The 17,109-nt window shown below is 41.4% G+C and overlaps 7 protein-coding genes across 7 annotated transcripts; 2 read left to right on the plus strand and 5 right to left on the minus strand.

Annotated features, from left to right (window-relative positions):
- Positions 1-191: 191 nt before the first annotated feature.
- FMAN_03456 (uncharacterized protein) lies at positions 192-1,322 on the minus strand (the record flags this gene model as incomplete). Its single annotated transcript, XM_041832276.1, has 3 exons — positions 192-1,134; positions 1,183-1,244; positions 1,293-1,322. 3 exons carry the CDS (start codon positions 1,320-1,322, stop codon positions 192-194), a joined length of 1,035 nt encoding a protein of 344 aa, XP_041682756.1.
- Positions 1,323-1,754: 432 nt separating this feature from the next.
- Positions 1,755-3,896, minus strand: FMAN_03457 (uncharacterized protein; the record flags this gene model as incomplete). The annotated part of the gene is made up of 4 exons (XM_041832277.1): positions 1,755-2,504; positions 2,558-3,089; positions 3,138-3,455; positions 3,511-3,896. The coding sequence occupies 4 exons, from the start codon at positions 3,894-3,896 to the stop codon at positions 1,755-1,757; spliced, it is 1,986 nt and encodes a 661-aa protein (XP_041682757.1).
- Positions 3,897-7,851: 3,955 nt separating this feature from the next.
- On the minus strand, positions 7,852-8,220 carry FMAN_03458 (uncharacterized protein; the record flags this gene model as incomplete). Its single annotated transcript, XM_041832278.1, has 1 exon — positions 7,852-8,220. The coding sequence occupies one exon, from the start codon at positions 8,218-8,220 to the stop codon at positions 7,852-7,854; it is 369 nt and encodes a 122-aa protein (XP_041682758.1).
- A 598-nt stretch (positions 8,221-8,818) lies between these two features.
- FMAN_03459 (uncharacterized protein) lies at positions 8,819-10,873 on the plus strand (the record flags this gene model as incomplete). The annotated part of the gene is made up of 1 exon (XM_041832279.1): positions 8,819-10,873. One exon carries the CDS (start codon positions 8,819-8,821, stop codon positions 10,871-10,873), a length of 2,055 nt encoding a protein of 684 aa, XP_041682759.1.
- A 189-nt stretch (positions 10,874-11,062) lies between these two features.
- FMAN_03460 (uncharacterized protein) lies at positions 11,063-11,845 on the minus strand (the record flags this gene model as incomplete). Its single annotated transcript, XM_041832280.1, has 1 exon — positions 11,063-11,845. One exon carries the CDS (start codon positions 11,843-11,845, stop codon positions 11,063-11,065), a length of 783 nt encoding a protein of 260 aa, XP_041682760.1.
- Positions 11,846-13,117: 1,272 nt separating this feature from the next.
- On the minus strand, positions 13,118-14,106 carry FMAN_03461 (uncharacterized protein; the record flags this gene model as incomplete). The annotated part of the gene is made up of 5 exons (XM_041832281.1): positions 13,118-13,297; positions 13,354-13,500; positions 13,554-13,844; positions 13,905-14,019; positions 14,069-14,106. 5 exons carry the CDS (start codon positions 14,104-14,106, stop codon positions 13,118-13,120), a joined length of 771 nt encoding a protein of 256 aa, XP_041682761.1.
- Positions 14,107-14,970: 864 nt separating this feature from the next.
- FMAN_03462 (uncharacterized protein) lies at positions 14,971-16,665 on the plus strand (the record flags this gene model as incomplete). Its single annotated transcript, XM_041832282.1, has 3 exons — positions 14,971-15,088; positions 15,146-15,399; positions 15,457-16,665. The coding sequence occupies 3 exons, from the start codon at positions 14,971-14,973 to the stop codon at positions 16,663-16,665; spliced, it is 1,581 nt and encodes a 526-aa protein (XP_041682762.1).
- Positions 16,666-17,109: the final 444 nt, after the last annotated feature.

A 17,109-nucleotide genomic window follows, 5' to 3' on the forward strand; every position in this document is an offset into this window, starting at 1 on the left:
TGAGATGTCCCTTTGTCGAAAGATCCATTAGTTATCGGAACAATAGGACCAAGTGGAGTCCACCTTGTCTGAGAAAGGTTCTGAGCTAGATTTCTCTTCAATCTGTTCTCAATGGCGATATATTGAGACGGCCCAATAAAATGGGTTATCGAGAAAATTGCAATTTTCAAGAAATCTATAAAAACTAGTATCTATGACTTTTGCCCAATGTTGAAAATGCCTCCCATTGGCATCAATATGCTATCCCAAATAAAACAGTCCAACACACTACTGACAACCTTCTCAGACGTCGTCCAAAGCTGCTTCGCCAACTCAGCGTTGTTCGCATCCTCAGTTGGTTCTTTCAATCCACCGAACGGCATAATGAATGATCCAGCATACTTTTCTCTCTCTTGAGCTGGTTCTGGGTGGGCAGCAGCAAACAGAGGCGTGATGGCGCCCTCGAAAGGTGAGAGACTCGATCGGAATATGTCGTTGTCTCTGCCTCCAAGATATCCTGCCGCACCATTTGTTGCAACTCCTCCAGGATGAACACTGAGTGCAAGAATATCAACGCCCTCTTGGTCAAAACGGCGCTGAAGTTCTTTGATGTGGAGAATGCTTGCGAGTTTGGAGTAGCCGTAGCGAAGATAGTTAGCGGACGGTTCATCCTCACTCCCGTAAGTAACGTTGAAGTCCTCTAGCGAACCAAACCTTGCACCCGTCGGAACATCGTAGTGAGCCGTTGAAGCAACATTCACGATCCGCACACCAGGGTGTTCAGCTTGAGTTTTGTTAAGTAGCGGTAACAGCTCCCTGGTCAGAAGAAAAGGGCCCAGATGATTGATGCCAAATGAGACTGAGATGCCATTGCCATCTTTATCAAGAGGTCTAGCGAGAACAGCAGCATTATTAACCAGAATATCAAGCCGGGGCTCTTCTGCGACAACCTTTCTTGCAGCAAATTGAACTTGTTTGAAATTTCCCATGTCAACGGCGAATGGAACAAGAGATTCAGGTTTTAGCTGTGGTGATTCGGCGAGCATAGTTCTAATAGCTTTTGTTGCTTTTTGAAGATTCCGGGCGCCGATGTAGACTTTTGCTCTCTTGAGTGCGAGTTGATGGGCGATGTGATAGCCGACACCATCTGGAGTGCTTGAAAGCTATTAATTACGATGTTGCTGGAAGCGCTCGGATACTTACTTGGCTCCAGTGACAAGGGCGACTTTGCCGGCTAAGGATGGGATATCATCGAAACTATACTTCTTTATTCCAGTTAGTCGTTTTCGAAAACATGACAACTAATAACGTACTGGTCGTAATATTTCTTTATGATCCACCATCTTGTCAAAAGTTAATCATCAAAGCCTAAAGTATTCTCTACGTTTGTATGTTCTTTTGTTTGATTTAGTAACATTCAGATCAAAGGAAATAAATTACTTATATAGTACGCCCAGTCACTTCTCGCGATAGCTCAGATAATTAATCAGCCTAAACCATGACCAATCGTATCGCCAACATGTGAGCTCTTTCAGATAGTGGTTTTGCTTACAAACACTAGTGCAGCGCGAACTCCACCACTGCTTACTCAACGGAACTCAAGTCCCCAGTTAATGTATATGTCAGCATCGAGAAACGAGTTCAAAATCGCCTTAATAGGTCTATTGAGATGGCGTCAAGAGATTGACGGTAAAGATAGTTACATTCCACCAGTTCCTTTTCTAACTAATGGTTAAAAATACTATTCTGCAAACCATAATCCCACATCGCTAGGCCTAAAATCTGTAGTATGATCGGAGCTTTCTCTTCTTTGTTTTTGTGTCATCACCGCAATTACCCTGGGTTTCACTTTCTTCATCCATTATGTCTTTGAGCTTCCTCTTACCCGATGGCCCACCCCAGACTTCCATTTCATCATCATGTAGCACTAGACGGTCAGCGAGAAACAATCTTTGTCCGACTTGCCAAACACGCAGCTTTCGGCTTAATAACTCTTTTGCGCTTAAGAAGAGGTCCGGTGCAGTGCCCTGCTCCACACCGTGAAAATCATAAAGATGGGCATGGACTTCCTCTAGAGATCCTAATGGATATCCAACAAGGTGAGTCTTTGAGCAGGTACCGATGATACAGTTAAATAAGGAGGTAAATGAATCGTTCTTGCCTCTGGTTTCCGGACGGTAACTTGCGTTAGCTTGGAACAGAAAATGCCCTAGTGCGTCTCTGAATTTCAGTTGGGTCTCCGGGGGGAAGTGTCTTGTCCATTCGGCTAGTTCGTTACAAGGCCTGGGGAACCAGTAACGAATCGACTCGTCAAAAATCCTGATACGCTTATCAGAAGAAGCAGTAGTGAAGTCGATATCGTTGACATAGCATCGCTTTCCAAACTCGTGCCATGGCTTTAAGTGTCGTATGACGAAGTCTCTGAAAACTGTCACGCCCCAAAGGTGTATCTGATCGATCAAGGACAGCAGCTCCCACGCTCTGCGCTCAGTTGACACCCGTCCGCTCCATATTCTTTGAAAGTCCTATAGACTCGTGTATTAGTGCGATGACAGTCCAAGATATGCATTGTGCTTACATATACAGTCTTGCTCATACCAGCCATGCCCGCATGCTCTCTTGCAAGTCGTGGTCGCCTATAACCAACCAGAATATGCCAGTGAGCACCAAAGGATGTGAAGACAAAGACCTGGCTATTTCGACTATCTTCGGCTTGGTATGCGCCATCAAGGTCTCCAGGTTTCCCGGGAATCTTGCTTAGACGGTCAAGCATGTCGAGGTAAACTGATCCAGCAGAGCATGCTTGGCGTCGTGCTTCCCGAGGATCGCCACTCCATCCTTTGGCTTCATAGGCAGCAAATGGGAACACCAGACTTGACTTTCCCCAGCTAGGGTCAGAGTGAAGTCCACAGTATCTATGAAGACTGAGTGCTTCCAGGCGATCACGATCGAGATCCCATTCTGCAATCGGGCTCTGGTAATCTCTTGGCTTGAATGTTGCGAGACCAAAAGTCGCATCGGGGATCCGTTTGATGAACTTTGATTCGCCAGCCAAAAGGCATGTGACAGGATGCCGTTTCTCTCGTATCGTGTTGTATGCATGCTTGTCCCTGCAATCGTTAGTGATATTTCCTCCAAGAGGGGGATTATATCCCTACACCGCAAGTACAGGGTCATCTCTCATCATCCCAAACACATCCTTCCAAGCATCGGCCTCCCATGCATATTCGCTCTTAGCCCACTTTTCGTTTTGCAGAATATGTTTGACCATTGTTCTGGCTCTGACTCGGCGATCCTCTTCGTCAGCATCGTCCCAATCCTTATCCTGTATTGACGGCACCCATAGTTTATGGTCTGCTGTAATCCACGCGGGTGAATAGTAATGATGGTAATAAATACCTCGAGCATTCAATCCCCAATCATGCCCAAAGCTTTCGAGAAAGGAAGGCGAGAAAAAAGCGTGAGGCCGTAAGTAGCTTTCACAACACCGTCAGAACTTCGGCATGTCACTCAAAATGGAGGTTGTTGTACATATGAGCCCCTACGTAATATCTCTCGAGATACTTAGCTTGTTCATGATCGGATTGACACAGTGTATACTGCATGTCGTATCTCGGTACCATTGAAATAACAGCCCTGAGATCAAACTCCCCAAGTTTACAATCTTCAATTTCTGCTTCCAGTACCGGAATCTCGTCCTTCCATCGTCGTCTATGCTCGTCCCTTGTCACATCAGGTGGGAAATGGACGAGGTGGCGGCGCCGCTCAAACTCTTCATCAATGAGGTCTGGATGTGCGATCCAAGGGCCATAGGGTTGTTTGATCTTTTGACGGGGTACGACTTGTTCCGTTGTGACTGACGGTCGTAGCTTGAGGACTGGAGTTTTGGAACGTGGTTGCTGGGACTCGGATGTCATTTTGTTCTGTTGATAGTGTAATGAAAAAATACCTGTAAGACAATCTTTTGATGAAAGTAATTGTTTTAGCGAAATGCAACATTCTGCAATGGGCAGATCTCTCTATTTTATCTTGACAGTACGTTTGTTGGTTGGAGTGTTCCCTTTTAGCCTGTTTCACTAGACGCTTCATGGTCTCGCACCATGGCCACACCAATATGGCGACAGTTTAAGGCGCGCGGTTAGAGTCAAGTCTCAGTCACATTTGACTCTCAATAGCGCCTCTTAACATTGGATGGTATCGACTCTTCCCGAAGCGCGAAGGTCATATCTTGGTGACTGACGTGGCAAGGCGATCACGGTCAGACAGTAGAGAAGTCTACCGTATCTATATACCATATAAACTCATAAAATTAAGTAGCGCCTATAGGTTAAAGCTAATATATAGGCCTGCAGTTTCTAACTATATAAGGTTATTACTAATTTATAAACCTAACCTTTACTATCCTTTTCTGCCCTTTAATTTTATTAATAACTTATAATTATCTTAACTTTCTATAGTTATTATAACTTTATATTTAAGGAGTATATTTATTAATATTATTAATATATATATATATAAATCTTTAAAGGTTTTAAATAATATTAATATAAGTTTATAGATATAATTAATAATTTTAATAATAATAAATACTTTAAGGTTAAATAGACTTACTGCTTTATTTATTAGCTTTCCTTTTTACCTAATTAACTAAAAGGGATTTCTTTTATAAAAAACGATATTTACTATAGTTAGGTTAAAATATAAAATTATTAGTTAATTAATAATATTCTAATTAAAAGAAAAGTATATTTTTATAAGCCTAAATAAAAAGAGAAAAAATAAAATAAATTTAATTAATACCTTATATAACGGTTAGGGTTTTAAATAGAGAAACTAGTCTATATTAGGTTTATATTTACAGATAATATAGGGCATAATGCTAAGCTTAGGTAGTATTATATCTCTTAATAATTAAGTAATACATATTAGGCTTATTAATATAAAGATACTTTATTAATAGCTAGTAAGTTAAGTTCTATTTAATACTAAATAAATATATCTATATATATTTAGTATAGTTATAAGGGAGTGACATTAAGTAAGGTTATTATTATTCCTAGAATAATGCGGTCCTGGACTGATATCGGTTCTATAAGTGTTAGTTCTAGCTTAATTAGTGGTTATAGAAAATTATATAGGGTCTATGTAATATAAGCGCGGTAATTATAATACCTTAATTAATATTATAAATAGTAAAAAGGAAAGGCTTTTTTTTAATTTAAAGATATATTTAAAGGTTAAAATTAACTATAATTATTATTATCTATAGTTATAACTTTTAAGTTATAGATTTTAATTATAATTAAATCTTTAGTTATTTTAATAGCAGTTAAATAACTTTTAAGGCATTTAATAAGTTTTTCCTTCTTTCCTTTAATTAATAACTTATTTAAAGTTACTATTTTCTATAATTAAAGGACTTTTAGATATTTAAGTATATAAAGAAGGTTATTTTTATTATATTTTTTATTAAGGCTAAAAATAAGCTTCTCCTTATTATATAGATAGTTAATAAGTTCTTTAGACTGAATAGTTATATCCTTTACTATCTTTTAGTCTAAAAAGTTAATATTTTTAATTCCTTTTATAAAAATAAAGTTATCTTAACTTCTATTAGGCCTTATAGTTATTTCTATATAAAGAAATAACCTTATAATTATCTTTTATTAATTTTTTATTTTATTTTAAGCTTTTTAAATAATTTATATTATTATAATCCTTTAATTACTTATATTTTAATTAGTTTTTATTTTTTATTTTTTTTTTAAGCTTATAAATATCTATTTCCTTTCAATAAAACTATTTAAATAATTTATTTACTATTATATTTAGTAGCTATAATAAGCTTATATAGCCTATAGGAATTAGAATTAAAGTTATAAGCTATTTTTTAATTTTCTTTTTAACTTACTCTATTAAGTAAAAAGTTATAGTATTTATTATTAATAAGAAGTTATTTATTACTAATTTAACAGTTAGGATATTTTCTTTTATTTATATTTCTATTAGGTCTTTATTATTATATATATTATTATTATATATTACTTTAATCCCTAAAGTATAAAAAAAACCTTTATCTTTAAAAATCCTGCCTTTATTACTAGTAAAACCTTTAAATATAATTATAGGATTAAGCCTATAAATACTATCTCTAAAGATATATAAAATTGCTATTATCTGCTGCTTTTCTTACTTACTATATATAGTTTTTATAGAGATAGTTTTCTCTTTAAGTATAGCCTAAATGCTATTAGTATTATTTATAAATACTATAAGTATTTTATTAATATTTAAAGTATACTATTATTTAAAGTATCTTTAAGGTATGTTAAAAATATATTTAATTTTTATTTTAGGTAATAATTACTATTTTAATAGTAATAACTATTAATTATATTATATTTATTTAATAAATTAGTAAAATAACTTATATATTTTATAATAAGCTTTAGATTATTAAGTAATTTATTTTATAACTTTATTTTTAACTATATTATAATACTTTTTAAAACCTGCTTACTATTTATTTAAAAATATAAATAGATTTACTTATTTATTTAATAATTTAAATATATCTTTTATCTATTTTTAAAATTAAATTATAGTAATAATATATTATTAAAAATAAAGCTAAATAAAGTCTTAAAATAACTCCTTCTTAAGGTCTAGCTAATAGAATAAATAGCTTTATTTTTCTTTTATAATTAACTAAAAGTCTTTTCTTTACTATTTATTAATTATTAATTATTTAACTTAAAAATAAGCTATAGCTTTATATTAAAAAGGTTTTCTATATTTATTTATTAAATTAAAATTTATTAAATTATAAATATAGTAATAATATAAAAATATTACTACTTTAAGCCTTTTAGCCTTTAAATAAGTCTTTTCCTTTTATATAACTGGCTTTTTTAATTTAAAGATTTAATTTTAAATTTCTTTTAGCTTTAGCCTATATATTATAACCCTTATAGTTATATTATATATACTCTATAATTTTCCTATAAACCCTATTAATTATAAATAAATTAAATAAACCTTTTTTAATTTATTTAATTTAATTAATTAAAATAGAATTAAAACCTTATAATATTAATCTAAAACTAAAGGATTAATATCTTAATTTTTAATAAAAGTATTAATAAATATCTTATAAATAATAATATATAGTTTATACTTATTTACACCTCTATAAAGTTAGCTTACTAACTATTAATAAAACTTCTTTATATTAATTAAGCCTAATATATATTAAATCTACTATTAAGAGATATAATACTTTAATAACTACTTAGTATTATACCTTATATAATCTATTAATAATAAACTTAAATATAGCTTAATTTAATATAGTTAAACCTAACTGTTATATTATATTTTTTAGGTTTAGGCAGTTAGCTAGCCTTAAGACTATATTACTAAATAGAGCTTATTTCTTTAGTTATTTTTATATATTATATATTTATAAATAACTTAATTTATAACTTTAAGAGTAGTATATAATTAAATTAAATTTATTAATTAGTATTTTTAGGCTGTCTAATTAATATATATAAAGAAAAGCCTTATTTAATAACCTTTTTAATTAGGCTAGGTTAATGCTAATAGGTTCTACAGGCACTATTTAATTTCGTGAGTTTATATAGTAGCTTTGGCTAGTGCTACTACTATAGCTCTGAACCCCTATTATGAAATACGAGTCCCTAAAATCAATCCGCTCCGGCGTGTAAGTGCAAGTCGAAGAAACATGCGTCCACTGGTTTCACTCGTGGTAAGACGGATAGGCTCTGGTTCCTCCCAATAGTTGTTTTGATATGAGCATATGAAGGGGATATCTGATGAAGAAGTCTATGAGAGGACTCTGCCCTTAGATCATAAAGCGGGACTCGGTCCGTCATGTGTCACATCGGAGACGACGAATGCGGTATTCCCGCCAGTATGGAGCATGGCGCGATAGATGAAGCGTGATCGTCGAATCCAGCATTGTTGATGAAGGGTATAGTCGAAGGTTAGGGTTAGGGCAGTCGTCGTGGCCATCTCGGTTGTCAAGCCTTCGGTAGTCGACAGGGCAGTTGGAGACACGGCTTCAGAGCCCCAAGAAGTCTCCGTGCTGCCCACGGACTCTGTGACATTAAAGCTTGACGCTTCATCTAATAAAGAAGTGGACGAGCCTGTGACCGTAATGGTTTCAGCGGAGCTGAATGCAGTTGCGGAGCCGGCTGTGGTCAAAACATCTCTCATGGTGGAGCTTTCAGTTATCCTGGGCTAGAGTTACAGGGGCCGGCTTGGGAGGTAACCACTGGACAAGCAGAAAAAGCGGCCATGTACGTCTGTATAAGCATCCTGGGCGAGCATGTTGTGATAAGGATTGTAAATAATGCTCGACAGAGATAGGTGAAGAGGAGCATGTAAATAGACTGATAAGAAACACCACAAGAAAAACTCAGTCGCTTCACAAAGGGGCTTGTTATGCTTTCTTTGGTCTAGATGCTCGCCGACCCCAGCTGTAAAATCGATAGCGCAACTCGTATCAGGCTTAGTGGGATCAATAACTCAGCTAAGATCCAATAGTTCACCTTGAGCTACAAGGATCTATAAGCGCAAAAAGAAATTAAAATGATATTTCTCGCTCTGTTTTAACAGCAGATCATGCAATGACTGCTGTTAGCTGCTCACTACTGCAAGCTTGAGCAGCTTGAAATAAGCGAGCTATACTAAGAAATTAATAGAGCCATTGGCAAAGGCCTCTCTCCTCTCTATAAGAAGACTCTGAAGTCATCCACTTTCCCATCCATAGTACCCCAAACGTTGTATTTTCTTTCCTACACACCTTTCCAGTATGGAACGGTCAAAGCGCCTTGGGGCCTTCTGGGCTCTCAACTTGTCTCTTCTTCCAACTGTGCTGGCTGCCAGTTGCAGCGAGCTGGCCGGCAGCATTTACACCGGCCCTAACAACAACAAATTCGATATATTATGCGATACTTCTACAATTGGCGGGCACATCACTGCCTATTATTCTCAGGGAGACGAGTTTCAAGATTGTGTGAATCGATGCGACGATGACGACACTTGTCTTGCTGCATTGTACCTAGGCTCAAGCGGCGACTGTGCTTTGATAGACAGCTATACGAGCACTAGGTCGTTCACTGGTAACGATCTTGCTATCAGGAGGGCAGCGCCTGAGACGACTTCGACGGAGGCTGCTTCGACTGAGGCTACTACTTCTGAGGCTCCTACATCGACAGATGCTACTACATCAGCGGCCACGACATCTACGGAGGCTACTACTTCTACAGAGGCTATTACCTCAACAGAAGCTACTACTTCAGCGGAAGCCACTACGTCAGAGGCCACTACATCAGAGGCCAATACATCAACTGAAGGCACTTCGACAGAAGCTACTACATCAGTGGCTAGTACTGCAGAGGCCTCAACATCGGAAGCTGCTACATCTCAGGCAATAACATCAGACACATTAACGGCATCAGCGACGTCAGAGACTTCGTCGATATCTTCAGCATCTGTATCATCAGAAGAAACAACATCAGCATTGCCATCTACATCAGAGCCTTTGTCAACATCTGCAGCGGTATCAACAACCTCACAGCTGTCGTCGTCAGCGGAATCTACATCAGAGACCTCCGCTTCTGGGGAGTCCACTACAGCTACTACCGCCACTACAGATTCATTGTCTATCAGCACCTCTAGTGCTGAGACATCAACCGATGATTGTGATGACGAGACGTCATCCCTTGAGACCTCGGCTACTGTGACTACATCTTCAGCAACAGGGTCCGAGATACAGTCAACGACCTCAACCACTGACAACCAGAGTTCCCCCACCACGACCAATGAATCATCTGAGGTTTCTACCTCTGCTACCTCTGCTACCTCAACTGCGTCATTGTCATCTTCTCTGACGACAACAGAAGGTCAAGCTTCTCTATCAACATCTCTTCCAACCTCTGTTACAAGCCAAGCAGGCTCCTCTCTGCCTGCATCTTCAGGTACTACAGTGGCTCACCCTTATACCACCTATAGCCAGGGAGCCTCCTCATCCAGTTCTTCGTCTTCTGGAACCACGGAGGTTGGCTCCAAGACAATTTCTACCTCTGGTGCTACTATCAAGACAACATCTGGAAGTCATATTCCAACACCTTACCCTACTGCTTACAACGTCTGGACTGTTTATCTGACTTTGGTCGAGTATGTCACTTGCAGCACTGGTGTAGTTACCGAGACAGTTACTACCTCCACATGTGTCACGGTTGGTAGTAACGGTGGGAGCTATGGACCTCCAGTGATTACAACACCTGCTGGATGTATTGGAGGTTATCAAGTTGATGCTAGCGGCCATAGCTATCCCGTGGCACAACCTACAAAGGGTTCTCCGGCCAACTCACCAGGTGGCGAGTATAGCCAGCCATCTGTTCATCCTGTACCGGGATCGCCAGGCAACTTTCCATCGGGCTATGAGACCGGCAAGCCTCATACTCCTACGCCAGCTGCAGAATCGCATGGAAACTCCCAGCCAGGACAGGGTGATAAGCAACCTTCTGTTCCTGGTCAAGGTTCACCAGAGCCCAACAACAGCGAGCCTCAGCAGCCACAAGGTGGTGCTACCCAGACAGCTATCTCTTCGTACCAATCTGGTGCCTCAGGAAATCCTTCACCGTCATCGGCTACTCATCAGGGTCAGCAAGGCATCTCAACGACTTTCACTACCGAAGCAAGCGTTACCGAGATGCAGGTACCCAAGTCCACGCACAGTGGCTCATCGGAAGCTGGAGAGGCACCATATACACCAGTCGGTGTTTCCGGAGCCAACGCACATCAGTTCAAGGTTTGGACATTGGCCGCTGGAGCCCTCCTGGGGCTCGGAATGTTGTTCTAGTGATAGGCACTGCTTTAAGTACATTATGGGCATATAGATAATATAGACCGTCAATACACAATCCTCTTGGACCAAGAGCTACATACACGAGGTTCCTTGAACTTATCCAAAGGTAGCCAATTATCATTATATTGAAGTTAAGTGTGAAATAAATATTAAAATACTGAAAAGGCCCTTTATCATACCGCTCTAATTAGGAGAGGGAGTGTGGACACTAGCCTTAGCCTTCTCGCCAGCAACACTAACACAGTAGTAGTAATTAGCCCAAAGGTTTTCACACTTGGACCCAACAGCAGGATTCCACTGATAAAACTCATCCAAATCGATCTTGAACTCTGATGCAACAGCAGAACAAGTGTCGCCCTTAGAAACACGATGGTATTCGTTGCAAGACTTGGTGATTCCTTTCTGAACCGGCGAAGGCGCTTTGTTGCCGGTGACATTCTCAGGAGTGGTCGGTGTCGGAGTCACAGCCTTTTCAACGCCAACACAAACATAGTATCCTTTCTTGAGACCCTGACAGTGCTTGCCAATAGCAGGGTTCCATTTGTAAAAGTTCGCAAAGGAAAGCTTGTTCTGCGTCTCGATTGACTTGCAAGTCGTGGTCTTGCCAACAAGAACGTACTTGGCACAGTTCTTGGCGATGCCAGCTTGAGTAGGGGAGTATTTCTTTGCTGGAGTTGAGCCCTTTGTCTCGGTGACTGAAACACAGGCATATGCGTTTGCCAGAAGGGCATTGCAGTCAGTGCCAGTCTTGGGATTCCATTTCAAGAAGTCAGACAGGGACACTTTGTTCTTGGTAGCGACTGAGGAGCAGGTTTCGCCTTTCTGTACAAGGTAGTATGACTTGCAGTTGGAGACAATGCCCGGTTGCTGAGGCTCGGGGGCCTTGGCTGAAGTGGAAGCCTTGGTTGCTGCTCCAAAGACGGGAAGCAGGTTTCCAGTAAAGAGAAGGAGATGTTTGAGATGCATTTTGGTAACGAGTGAAAGTGTTTTTGCTGATGTTACAAAGACGAAGTCAAGTAGCCTACGAGTGAGATTCATATGGTGAGGGGACTGGGACCTTTTATCTCTTTGAGAGTGAGTGGGTTGACTTGAAGTTACATTATCTCAATAAGATAAAATGAGATAATGCCATAAAATGTTTATTTTGCTGAAATAGATGTAAACTGCGCTACCGTCGCCCGTCATGTCCCTGGCGGAAAGTGTATTGTACGCTAGAGCATGGGTTGATGGGCTGACAGCTGAGAAAGCAAGACATTTGGCTCCTGTGAATTACACGTCATCGCCAATCTCGATGGACTTTTTGACAAAAACAACATTACTCCAAATGTCCCAGAGATGCCGAACTGCATGATAAGCATCATAATACATATCTACTTGCCGCTCTGCCGTGCCTGGAGGAGATTATTATCGTTCCAAACAAAGTTCACAGTTTATTCACCTGAGGTCTAAATACGAGGGAGAAATTAGAGAGACCTCAATGCTACACTTTGAGTTTTTACTAAGTAGCATCGCGCATGAAAACAACTGCCGGCCGTGCACCGTCGCTAATCTAACTTACTTCAACCCCCAAATTATCCCGCGGAAGGCACGGAATCATTCGAGGCTTGATCCACCAAGAGGATAGTTTACAACGAGGTGAGCATGCCTAAGCACTAATTAGTGAGCATGAGGAGTGTAAATCGTCGGCCTATCGGGCTGTTGATGTGTCTCAATCGGGATGCCTTAAGCTGCCAGTGCGTAATACATCTCAGTCTATTGCATAGTGTTAGTGAAAGACCGAAAGAAAGTTGCATATCCCCAAGCTTGATCAGTGCCTTATGATATAAAGATTCAAAGCTGCGCTAAGTTGGTCAATTTCTTCACGCAACTACAGAAAGTGGTTTGGAAGGTAATCGAGGGACATATGTCATAAACGATGCGCTGGGGTCGTGACAATTTACGATCTCTTACTGCGCACAAGTCGAAGAGTGGATAGAGGCCATAAGTCGAAGACTCGATGATAAAAACCAAATCTCTGGTCCTGAAAACTAAAGATCAATACACAATATAACCATACAAGAGCCAGCATGACTTGTGCCATAGGCTTTATACTAAATCTGAGGCGCATGATGGGCCTTATAACAATATTTCATACAAAAGTCCGGTATGTGAAAGCTGCGAAGATCTACTGAGCTACGCAAGAACTTTGCTGTGATGTCCAACTCGGTATGTGGTACATCTGTATATAACGTTCCTCATTTACCGCTGGCCCTCGACGTGGCTAGCTTCGAGGTCAACCTCATCGTCAACCTTCTTGGTATCTTGGCCGTTCTCTAGCACAGTCAACTCATGTGTCAGACCTTCTGTTTCGTACTCGCTAAACTTCCAGGCTGGCAAGTTTGTGTCAAAAAGCTGATCAATCTCCTTCAAATTCCGGCCCTAGGAAAGCATCAGTATATTTTAACCAGGACTTTCTGCATTAGTTAAGTACATACCTTGAGTTCTGGCATGAAGAACCATGCCCAAACGGAGGATAAGAAGGCAAACCCGCCCCAGATGTAGGCGAGAGCCGAGCCAAATTGGCGAAGACCATAAGGCGTGCCAAAAACGACACCAAAGCCGACTACCACGTTTATAGCGGTCTAGAGGTGTCAGTCCCGACCATAAGACCATTATAGCCATGCAAGCCACTTACAGATAGAGCCATTGTCTTTTCACGCAAAGTTTGGGTGCCGACTTCAGCGGCGGTGATATACGCTCCAGGACCTAGAGTCATATGAAGAATACATGTGTATAGTTGCATACCAGCGACAATGCCATTGCTTTCGTGTACGCTTGGGTTCTCAATGCGACCTAGGGCTGCGATCGCGACGAGGAAGGCCCCCTGTGACCAGCCACCATGGACAACAAGGGTACGTCGACCGAACATGTCCAGAAAGACTATGGCCATCGTGGCAGTGATTACCGATGTAGCATTGTTAACAACCTAGTGTTGGTGTGTTAGCAGACTGAAGAATCAGGGATTCGGCGGTGCTGATATACGTACAGCATAGACAAAGGCCATGTCAGCAAGCCCGACAGAGCGGTAGAAGGTCGGGCCGTACGATGAACTGAATGTCACACCGGTAAGTTGCTGGAAAGACATGATGGTACATGCAATTCTGTCAAAAGGTTAGTTTTACAACAACGTTGACGAGAATATTGGCTTACCCAGTCCGTCTCAAATTGCTTCCTCTGAACAGATCCATCCAAGAGCCCTTTCTCTCTTGCCAATCTGGCCAAGTTCGCCCAACTGTGGCAAGGTACTGTACTCACTATCCGAAGAAAATGCTCCCCAAGGCATATATCATGCAGAATATCATCAACCGCGTCGTCGCTTGAGCGAAGGCGGCCTTGCCCGCGAACACGCCACGACTCATGTTGAAAGGCTGAGTGAGAAATGATGGATAGTGTCAAGTTGACAATAGAAAGACGGATGAGATTTTTTTCTTGGGTTGCAAGGTTTTGAAAGGATCGGACTTGCTTCTCGTTAAATATTTGATGGATACGGATACTGTCCGGGGAAGTGGAAACCTGAGCGACTCGTTTACACGCTTAAGAACGGGCCTGACGAGGGGAAACATCCACTTTGTACGGTTAGTTATTTCCGGGCTATAGTAATACCATGGACTTCTGAGATTTAATCCTTGGTTAAGCAGGAAGCCATCCCTGATAGTCTGACTACTTCCTTTGTTTTACTTGCATTAAGGATAAGAAATCTTCATCCTTGGGGTTGTTGATGACATCCCTTACAGATCTACATTGTGGGGGAATAAGAATCGGAAATCGCATGAGTCATGCTGTCTGTGGGGAAGCAGATCCTGGGACCTGCGGAACCGTGAGCCTTCGCGGAGCCAAAGTTAAAGCCCGGCCCTTAGTCCATTGAGTCACTAAGCATATTGCATGGTGCACTTTTATGGGTGCGTCCGAAAGTTGTTCCTATAACCTTGGCGATTTCTCTTTTTTTTCTCTTTGTTCTTCAGCCTGATCGAGGGGTGAATCCTTTTCCTCCTTGTAGCTTTATGATTGAGCTCTATACTCGTCACTAAAACATTTCCGCAGCTACAACCACCATGTCTCAACAATTCGATCTTGTCGTATATGGCTCTACGTCCGGCGCTGTAGCCACTGCTATACAAGCTGCCCGACTCAACCGATCTGTTGCCCTTATTTCACCGCAGGAGCATATTGGTAAGCGACGGCCATGATGACGAATCTAATAAAGCGCATGGCTAAAATCTAGCGCAGGTGGCATCCAGATCAACGGACTTGGCGCCACTGATATCGACAATCAAGTTGAGTTTCAGAACAGCACCACCGTCGGTGGCCTCAGTCTAGAATTCCACCAAAGAGTCAGCAAAGTATACAACAGAACCGAAAGTCTCAATGAGATTGTCAGCAAACGAATCAAAGATCCTGAGATCTGGCGCTTTGAATCGAGGATTGCAGAAAACGTCATCTCTGACTGGCTGACTGAGTATCCATCAATCAATATCATCAAGGTTTGTCTCCATGACGCTCTTCTAAGATTACTTCAACTGATCTGATCCGCTTTCAAGTCACCTCTGGCCGAGTCAGGCGATGCAGTGCAACGTTCAGGTAGCCAGATTCAAGCTGTGCGTCTTGAGAACGGCGACTTGGTATCTGGCAAAATCTTTGTTGAAGCTTCTTACGAAGGAGATCTCCTCGCTTCAGCAGGCATCACGTGGACCCGAGGCCGCGAAGCCTCATCAGTCTATAATGAGTCTCTTGCTGGCGTCCGCCATGAAACACTCTATCGCCAGATCGATGTTCAAGTAGACCCCTACAACAAGCCAGGTAACCCTTCAAGCGGTCTTCTCTACGGCATCTCGGATGAGCCATTCGGCAAGCCTGGTGATGGTGACTTGCATCTCCAATCATATTCGTACCGGCTGCCTGTAACGGACGATCCCGATAACCGGGTACCCTTCACGAAGCCAGACGGTTACGATCCGTCGCATTACGAACTTCACAGGCGCTACTTTGCCGCAGGTGGTGAGTTTTACATGCCACGAAAAAGGCTGCCGGGTGAAAAAACGGACTTGATTGGGTCTGAGGGCGCTTTATCTACCGATCTACTTGGCATGAACGATGAATGGCCTGTCGCGTCTCGCAAGCGGCGCAAGGAGATCCTGAATGAGACAGCTAGATTCACTAAAGGATTGCTCTGGTTCATCTCGACCGATCCAGCCGTTCCGGTACGTAATCCCACTAACCTCGATGCGACAAGGATCTCTATTAACTCAACCCAAAGGAAAAATACCGCCAAGTCTGGTCTCGCTCTGGGTACTGTAGAGACGAGTTTCCTGACAACAGCCACTTTCCATACGAGCTTTACGTTCGTGATGCTCGACGCATGGTCTCAGACTATATCATCACAGAAGCTACTGCATCTCGTGATGGCGGCTCAGAGCCTGTTAAAGACCCCATTGCTGTGGCATATTGGCCAACTGATACCCATAGCGTCCGCCGAATCCTGCGAGATGGAAAGGTGCACAATGAAGGCTTCATTTTCAAGGATGGACACAAATGGCGTCCTTTTGGTATTGCTTATCGCTCACTTGTGCCAAAGAGAAACCAGGCTATCAACTTTATCACGGTCACATGTCCTAGTTCATCGCATGTTGGCTACGGTGCTGTTCGCTTGGAGCATCAATTCTATGCCATGGGCCAGGCCTGTGCTAACGCGGCCGATGTTGCAATTGCACAGGGACTCGCATTGCAAGATGTTCCATACAATGAGTTAAAGAATAGGCTGGTGGATCAGGGAGTAGTTCTAGACGATAGCTCTGTTGGAGCACCCTCGTTCCCTGACGAGACGCCATTGTAATAAAGGAGCTATTTTCGTATCAAAGACTTGGGACGTAAAATTGCCTTGATTGACGTGTCCAGTTCTTGGACAACTCCCGCTTTGGCGTCGCTAGTGCCAAGTTGGGGCAGCTAACGTTAGTAGCTAGGGCAGGCCCTGTAACGTCATCGGTTTTAAAATCTGATTCCGTAAATGACTGAGTTCGTCGTCCCGTAAATTTACCCGGGACGAAAGTATTACACGTCAAACGGTGACCGTCCGACGCCGCTACGTACTGATTTGCCAGAACACGCTTGCATACAGGACCTTGCAATTTACCAGTAGTAAACCAAGAATTCGGCTGGGCGTAACCGATAGGAATCGTGGGGAAGAGAGTTTACGC

The sequence above is a fragment of the Fusarium mangiferae genome (genome assembly GCF_900044065.1).
Source record: "Fusarium mangiferae strain MRC7560 genome assembly, contig: FMAN_scaffold006, whole genome shotgun sequence".
In the NCBI taxonomy this organism is placed as follows: domain Eukaryota; kingdom Fungi; phylum Ascomycota; class Sordariomycetes; order Hypocreales; family Nectriaceae; genus Fusarium; species Fusarium mangiferae.